This window comes from Marmota marmota, unplaced genomic scaffold (assembly GCF_001458135.2).
Source record: "Marmota marmota marmota unplaced genomic scaffold, marMar, whole genome shotgun sequence".
NCBI lineage: Eukaryota > Metazoa > Chordata > Mammalia > Rodentia > Sciuridae > Marmota > Marmota marmota.
Window position 1 is genome coordinate 8242905 of NW_026000051.1, and position 8984 is coordinate 8251888.

Sequence of the window (8984 nt, forward strand, 5' to 3'; positions counted from 1 at the left end):
AGTATATCATTCTTGTATATTGTATATGATTCAATTTCACAAGACTTTTTTTTTTTTTTTTTTTTTTTTTTAATGAGTAACTTCATAGCTGTGTACTGGATATCTCAACAAAGGCTAAGAATTTGAAATAATTTTAGGTTTAACAAGACCGTTGGAAAAATAGGTTAGCGTTACCCTATACTCTTCATCCAGAATCTCGAAGGTTAACAAGATAACTGGAGTTCAAATATGGAAATTATTAATTTAATACTATTAATTAATATTATGCAAATTTCATCAGTTGTCCCATTCTAATTCTTTTTCAGTCCTAGGATCCCAATCCAGGATTTCATGTTACGTTTACGTGTCATAGGCCTTGCTTTTTTTTTTTTTTTTTTAGTTTTATTCTAATTTCTGACTTAATGGCTGTCATTTAATGTCTCTGACTCAATTTACCGCTCAATAGATGTAATGAAGCTGTTTAAAAAATGTTTTGGAATGGCTATGGAACTTTTGAGGGGAGAAAATATTTTTTCCTCGTTCAAAGCTGGGAGTATATATTCAGCTTGTGTGTGTGTATGTCCAGAGCAAAACATAAACAAGACAAACAAGCGTATTAAAGTTGTCCAGGTAATTTGTCCTAAACTAGGACCTGTAGTTTCTCCCTCAGCCGCCGGGAGAAGCTTCTTCTAATTGGGCCGCGGCGTCCGCCATGACGCAGGAGGGCCGCCTCATTGGTCCGCGCACTCAGGACTCCGGCAGCTTTTCTCTTGGGTGCTCTGGGCGCCGACCCACTTCTCTCCCTCTAAGTCAGCGCTCCGTTCTTTCTGGTGCCCGGAGCTGCTAGCCCAAAGGGATCCAGACTGAACTAGTCCGGGTAAATGCACTGGGGTCAGCCGGGAGGAAGCGATGGGCGTGGAATATGGGTGGAACGGTGGTTTGCGAGCCTCGATAAAACTGCCTTGTCTTCGAGTCTCCCACGGACCCCGCCACTTCCCTGCTCCACCTCTCTCCCGACCCCAACCTCCCCCCGGCCTTCTCCAGGATCTCCCAAGGCTGGGGCACCCCTCCGCCGCCCTTCCGGGGACCCCGCCTCCTTCGCTCACCCCTCAACCGGCTCCGCCCCCTTGCGCTCTTTTCAGCAGCCCCGCCTTTTCTGCGCTCCCCTCTGCTGGCCCCACCTTCTCACCCCGGCCTCCCCATTGACCCCGCCCTCGCCACGTCTCATTGGTCCGCCCCTCGCCTCCTCCCTTGCACGGTCCCGCCTCCCCTCTGCACCCTCTTCCGTCTGTGCTGTGAGCGGGCGCGGCTTCTTTAGGTCCTCTCTACCCTCATGCGGTTTTTTGTCCCATTCCTGGCTTGCCCACTTCCCTTAAGTTTGGTTCTGCTCCTCCCTAGAACCTGCACTTTCTCTTAATTAGCCTTGCTTCCTTTGCACCATATTCCCGGTCTGACTGTCGGGGTCGCGGGATTCAGTGATTCATCATCCTTTGGGGCGTTTTGCTGGGTGTTGGAGATCCGGATTAGTTGTTGGATGTTTCTTCTTTCCAGAGCTCTCTCAGCCTGTGGGAGAGTCATTTTGTAATGAAGTGTAACAGGCCCTGTGAGAAGTCTTCATGAAGACAGCATAATGTCGGGATGCTTTGAGGAAGAAATACTAAAGGGTTAGGCGTTTTTTTGTTTTTGTTTTTGTTTTTCCTTTTTTAACTATTCCTGTTGGATCCTCAAAAAAGCCTGTAAAGGGGCTAAACTGCACTTTCCCCCAAAATGCCTTTGGCTGCTTGTGATGCAGAACACTGGCTTTGTGGTCCTTTAAATACTTGGTTTTTATTAAAATCTTGGCATCGACACTAGTTTTAACTAGTCAGAATTAGTAGGGCTTTGGAGACCATCCAAGTTTGCAGTGAGACAGCTTGACTTAGATTCAACATCATACTTTAAAAAAATACATATATTTATATTTGTAAATGGACACGATATCGTCTTTAATTAATTTTCATGTGGCACTGAGGATGGAACCCAGTGCCTCACACTACTAGGGAAGCACTCTGCCACTAAGCCACAACCTCAGTCCCCAGCATCACACTTTTTATGGTCCCTTTTGAAGTATTTCCTTAGGATTCTTACTGAAGTTTTCAATTACTAATTACTTGGTAGGCAAACTGAAACTAAGCATAGATAAAATCACAAGTCAGTAATGTAAACACAGTTTCTACTTTGGAACAATAGATACTAGTACAATATTCGGAAGACAGTAACTCATCCCTCAGGCTACAGGAGTCAGGCATACCTGGGCCTGTTACCACTCCACCACATTCTGGAAAGCTTGGGAAAGTAACTTCCCTTATCTGAACCTCAGTTTTACCTTCTACAAAAGAACATAATAAATTCTATCACTGTCATGGTAGGGATTTGTTGAGATTCTATTTAGGAAAAAAAATAATTTTTAGGTTCCTATAGGATCTTAGCCCAAGTGGGTCCCCTATTCTTCAGATTCATGACTTCATGCTTAAGCCCACATAAAGCCTGATATGTTGCCTTCTTCCAGGCATCATGACAACCCTGGATGACAAGTTGCTGGGGGAGAAACTGCAGTACTACTACAGCAGCAGTGAGGATGAGGACAGTGACCATGAAGACAAGGACAGAGGCAGGGGTGCCCCAGCCAGCAGTTCCATGCCTGTGGAGGCTGAGCTGGCAGGTGAAGGCATCTCAGTTAATACAGGTACTGGAAAGTCTTGAGCTCTGGGAACAGATTTTAAAATGTCTGTTAAGTATGTATCACTTAGAATTCTCCTGATCTCTCTAACTATCCCATTTCTATTGATTACCAGTGTTGGCATTCATTGTGTGTGCTTGTAGTCTTTTTACTACACAGTGCAGAGCAACATGACAATGAACAGATTGGCCTAGGTTTGAACCCTATTTGTCAGATTAATAGTTTGATAGGCATAAATCATAGATGTGAGTATATTTGTAGTATAAACTCCTAGAAATGGCATATTTTCTTTCTCTCTCTCTCTCTCTCTCTCTCTCCCCCTCTCTCCCTCTCTCTCCCTCTCTCCCTCTCCCCCTCTCCTTGAATCCAGGGCCTTTTGAATGTTAGGCAAGTACTACCACTGAGCTGTCTCCAACTCCACTTTTTAATATTGTTGAATTTCTGTTAGTTGAGGTGGCACTAATTTATAATTTAACTGGCAGTACAATGTTTCTTATATTTTTCTTCCTGGGTTATCAATTTTTTTGATTTTTGTCATCCTGGTAGATGACAAATAGGCATTTTTTTTTTTTTTCCCCTAGAGATGGAATCTTGCTTTGTTGCCCAGGCTGTCCATGAACTCCTGGACTCAAGTAGTCCTTCTGCCTCAGCTTCCTGAGTAGCTGGGCCTGTAAGGCAGTATTACTATACCAGACTTGTCATTTTTATGTAAACTAATATATTTGGAGAATCTTTCATTGCAGGGAATAGACCGCCTCATCTTTCTGAGTGTTACTTTATTTTCCCTGAACAGTGTTACTTTATTTCATAATTTCTTTAACTTGTTTCCTAATGTTGGGCATTATCTTGGCCCTTTATTACAAACTGTGCTGTAGCACACCCCTTTGTGTGTAGACCACTCTGCCCTGTGGCACTGATGCACTCCGCAAGAAGCTTTAAGGTCAGTGGACATGATCCTAAGGAGAAGGAGTGCTGTGCCGGGTGCAGTAGTGCATGCCTGTAATCCCAGCAGCTTGGGAGGCTGAGGAAAGAGGATTGCAGGTTCAAAGCCAGCCTCAGCAGCTTAGCAAGGCCCTAAGCAACCTAGTGAGACCTTGTCTCAAAATAAAAAATAAAAAGGGCTGGAGATGTGGCTCAATGGTAGAGCTCCCCTGGGTTCAATCTCTAGTACAAAAAAAAAAAGAAAGGAGAAAAAAAACAAGAACAAAAAGAGACGGAGTGCTGTGGGGTAGGTGGAAGTTTGGTGCAGGTCTCTGCTTTGTGCAAGCTTGCCCATTGGGGCCTGTTATTCTGTGCCCAACTGCTTTGCCCTGAACAGATCATGGGTTCTGTCAGTGTTCAGAATATTAGGAAGGTTCCCTGCAACTGATCCAGCCAGTGCCAAGGGTTCTTCTCTCACACTGGTATGACACATGATAAGCACTGCATTCAGGAAAGGAGGTAGAGTTTTTTTTTTGCCACCATGTTGCCAGCACATTCAGGTATGCTGGGGAGGCTAGAGATCTGGTTTCTCACAAATAGTAAATGATATCTGTCAAAAAAAAAAAATGAGTCCTAAAGGGGATGAAAGGAATTAAGATAAAATTGCCTTCCATAAGGGTTCTAGGCTTCAGTTTCTAACAGGAGTGAGGGATTTTAAAAGTGGCTGTAAAACTCTTTCACATGCCTCCCATTAAGGTGTGAGGTTTATGTCTCCTGCCTGGAAACCTGGATAGACTGGTAACTACTTCAGATAATAAAATGTGATGGAGGTGATACTATGTGACCACCAAGCCTGGTTCATAACAGGCAATGAGGTTTCTGTTTTGTCTACTGGAATCCTTGCACTGGAGCCACAACTACCAAGTTATATGCTTACCTATTCTGAGATACCATGTTTGGGGGAAGCACAGATGCCTAGAGAGGACTCATCTATGCACTCTGATTGACAGACCAGCTGAGCTTAGTGTGAAGACATTTCAGCCCAGTTGACAGACATGTGAATGAGACTCCTAATGATTCTAGTCCCAGCTGGCAAGTCCTCTTCATATTTTGAGTCTTTTTAGATGAGATACTAGAGAACATGAAGCAGAAGCAAGCCATTTCCCCTGTACTCTCTCCTAATTTCTGACCCAACAGAACCTGTCACCATAATTTATTTTATATTTTTTACTACTAAGCTTTGAAGCAGTTTGTTATTTAGCAGTTGTATCCAAAATAGATTTTGATGATAGTGGAAGCCCCTCCCACTCCTGTAGTGGAAAAGTTAATGTCCTTGAGGAAAAAGCCTATCTGTTTATTTTAGTTCATGCCAAATAATTGTTTGTTTTTTTAAAAGACTAATGCTTAGCAGTGTAACATAATAAGCAGATAACACTTCCCCATCAACCTGTTGCTCACACCTCTCGGGGAGGGGAAGGATTGCACTTTCCAACACAAGCCATCAGCCCCTGGGCTGCTCTTTTCCTGCCTTTTGGTCATGAAGGCATGAGAAGAAAGGAACCTAAAATTTATAAAGGAGCAAGACATATCCACTCCCCTGGGCACCAGCTCTGGGTCCCCTCCTCTCTGTAGGAGTCTCTCCCCCCACCCCCTCCCAGTTCAGTTTCTTAAATAAAATTTACCTTTTGCTCTTGCCTCGGTATTTCGTGGGTGTTTAATCTTCAACACCAGGGGATCAAGGACCCCATCCTGATTTTCAAGACTGGTATCATAACCATTCATCTAACCATTCCTCCTTCCTTCCTGCCATCCATCCATACCACCACCTACTCATTGATCTGTCCATCTGTCTATTTGTCCGTCTATCTATCCATCCACCCAGTCAGCCAAAAAGAAACAGTTAACCAAAATTAAGTGAAAAACTCCTAGGTGTTAAGTTTTATACCAGGCACTGGGCATCGAAAATTAAAGAAGATCCAGTCCCTGTTCTCACTTCAGAAAGTTCATAGGCTTGGAGAAATGCTTATAGCCTGGAAGTTTTGACATGTGCCCGAGTTTGATGTTTACCATAGCCCTTGGTTCAGTGTGATTTCTGTCCTTATAAGGAGATCAGGGCTGGGCCCTTGGTTCAGTGTGGCTTGTGTCTATATAAGGACAGCTGGGAGGGCCTTGATTCAGCATGGCTTGTGTCCTTTTTTTTTTTTTTTTAAATGCATTTATTTATGTTTTATTTATTTATTTATTTATGTATTTATGAATTTTATGTAGTGCTGAGGATTGAACCCAGTGCTTCACACGTGCCAGGCAAGCTCTGTACCACTGAGCCACAACTCCAGCTCCAGTGGCTTGTGTCCTTTATGAGGAGAGCAGCACAGCTTTGATTCAATGTGACTTGCTTTGTTATATGATTATCTTCCCTCCTATTTAGTTGATGATTGTATTGAAACATTTTGATTCCCTTACCTCTCATTTTGGGTGTGCTCTACTAGAATTTCTTTGTGGTTCCCATGGGGGGGGGGTCCTATTTAACATGAGAAAGACATGCCACTGTGATATAAATCTATAGCAACATGCTTCAGTAGTGTGCAGATGTGGCTGCTATAACTCTCTAGCCCTTCCCCTTCAGTTACTGATGTTACAGTGTTATATAAGGTATTTTTTAACTGTAGAATAAAATTGAGGTGTTTCGATACATTATTCTCTTACTTCTTGTAGAAAACAACAGTAGCACTAGCTCTTTTAATTGTCATGAATTTGCTTTACCAGGGACTTTTCTTTCTTCATCAAGATCTGAGTTTCTATCTAATGTCCTTCGGGTTGCACAGGGCATATCTAGTTGGAACCAACTCCCTGGGCTGTAGTTTATTTCATTCTGTGGTTTGAATGTGTGTATCTCTCCAAAATTCCTGTTGACAGTTCAACATTAATGTGACATTGTTGACAGCTGGTTAGGCCAGGAAGCTCCCACCCCAGGGATGGGATGTGCACATGAAGAGAGCTTCTCCAGCCTGTGCAAAGACTTGGGTTAGCTCCTAGCACTACTCTCCTGTATGAGTGTGCGTGTGCACGCCATACATCTGGGTACAATGATGTATGGCTGTGATTTGATTAGCTCTATTGTCTCTGTGATCAAAACACCCAACAAGAACAACTTGGAGAAGGAAAAACTTCTCTGGGGCCCACAGTTCCAGAAGTCTCAGTCAGATGGCTGACTCCATTGCTCTGCCCAAGTCCATCATGGGGGAAAGGCCCAGTGGGGGAAAGCTGCTCAGTTCAGGGCAGCAAAGGATCAGAGAGCTTGAGTGTGGATATGATGAGGTCTTTCAAAGCCACAAAGTTATTACAGATTTTCAGACTCAAAATGAAGAGACCACTGAAGTAATCTACAAATTTTAATTTCTAAACAAGTACATATTAGTCTCCATAACCCACTAAAGCAAATAATCTTCCAGAGTCCTTTCTTATTATTTTGAAAGTGGAAAAGGTCCTGGAGATCCAAAAGGGGGTTATGCCCAGGTGTGACTGGGTCATTTCTTACTCTGACCTCACAAGGAGCCATTGTGAGGAAATTTCAAACAGCAGGTATATAAGAGGGTGGCTGCAGCTGTTTTGTTTTGTTTTTTGTCTGTAAGTACAGGAAGCTCTTGGTGGTGACCTGTCGACTCCCAGATATTTAGCACGTTTGGTGGTTGTTAGTGGCTTGTGGCTGTGGTCTTTGTTTATTGGTTTTTTAATTTGGGCTTTATTTTATTTTATTTTATTTTATTTTTGGTCCTTATTTTTTTTTTTTTAGCTTGCATCCTTGTTCCAGTTTAGGAATGAGCAGTGAGAGTAGTTAGAGCAGTGTAGTGCTGCAGGGGTGGGGCTCCTGTTAGGAGCCAGCCTCCATGGATGGACCACTATATGGTCCTGCAGGACTTTGGAGAAGGGGGCTTTGCCCAGGTGAAACTTGCCTGCCATCTCTTCACTGGGACAGAGGTTGTGGTGAAGGTCCTGGCAAAAGTAGCCTCGAACTTCCCCTTCCTACCTGAACTGGATCTGATGGTGGCCTTGAACCACTGAAACATGATCCAGTTCTTCCAGGGCATCGAGACCATGGAATATATCTACCTTATCATGGAGCATGCAGGTGGGGAACAGCTATGGGACCTCATCCCCAAAGCTGATGGCATGTAGGAGGTGGAGGCTTGCAGACTGTTTAGGCAGATCATCCATGCCATGCAGTACTGCCAGGACAAGGGTAATGTGCATCTTGACCTGAAGCCAGAGAATGTGGTGGTGGATGCCAGCGGCAACACCAAACTCACTGACTTTGGCCTGAGCACCAGATTCATAGCTGGGAAGAAGCTGAATAGGTTCTGGGACACTGTCCTATATGTTGTCCCTGAAGTCATCCATGGGAAGGAATACAAGCACTACCCCCCGCCCACCAGACGTCTGGATCCTGGGTGTCGTTCTGTATGTTATGCTCACAGGGAAATGCCCATTTGAGGCAAGCAGCAATAAGCAGGTAAAGAAGCTGATCATACAGGGAACGTATGACATTCCCCCTGTGGATTTCCAAGGAACACAGAGCCTCATCAATGAAATCCTGACAGTGGACCCCATGTAGAAGCCCACCCTAGAGAGGTAATGGGGCACCCATGGTTGAGCCAGGGTGAGGAAGCTGCTTCACTTAGTCCTTATAGTAAGATACTCCCCAAACTCCCAGATCCCGTAATTACAAAAATCATGATCGACATGGGTTTCCACCCCAAAATACCTGAGTGTCTGTGGCAAGTTGAAGATTTGACGTCACGATGGCTGTGTACCTCATGCTACAGTGCCAGAGAATCCAGGGGGCAGGCCCTGCGGATCCTCCTAGAGTCTGCCTTGAGAAGCGTTGCAGTGAGCCTTCCCTTGCCCTGTGAGCAGCAGCAGCCTGAGGAGACCAAGCAGTCCCCACACAAGGGTCCTGGAAGTGCCAGTGTGCCTGCCATTCAGCTCTGCATCCTCCATGTGGACATACTTCCTCCCAGCCTAGCCTCCCAGCAGGACCCTGTGCCCAGCAGCTCATCCTTCCAAGGCACCTCCACAGGGCAATCCCAGGACAGCAGCAAGGGCTGGAAGAGGCTGAGGAGGAGGATTGCCAAATTCATTCAGTAACTGTGCTGCATACCTTGTTTTGGTTGCTAGTGTTCAGGAAAAGAGTGGCTCCAATGGAAATGCCCAGCCAAGACAGACAGAACTGAATGACAGCCAGAGGACCCTGAGCTCTTGGATTTGACATTATGGTGTGGGAGTGAGGTGTGCCTACTGGCTCAGGCTTCTTGCACAGATTCCAGGCCGAAGTTTATCTGTATCCACCAGGAGTCTATTCTGCCCC

At 44.7% G+C, this 8984-nt stretch overlaps 1 protein-coding gene across 2 annotated transcripts in view; it reads left to right on the top strand.

The window, feature by feature from the left end:
* Nucleotides 1-679: 679 nt before the first annotated feature.
* The window catches only part of Pdcl (phosducin like), a 15227-nt gene continuing 6922 nt past the window's right edge, over nt 680-8984 (top strand). The window contains exons 1-3 of one of the 2 annotated variants that reach the window (XM_048813125.1): nt 680-856; nt 1531-1643; nt 2528-2704. In XM_048813125.1, coding sequence (XP_048669082.1) covers nt 1610-1643; nt 2528-2704 — 211 coding nt within the window. In that variant the 5' untranslated portion in view covers nt 680-856; nt 1531-1609. The remainder of the gene's footprint in view (nt 857-1530; nt 1644-2527; nt 2705-8984) is intronic. The other variant, XM_015497618.2, reaches the window with a different exon arrangement.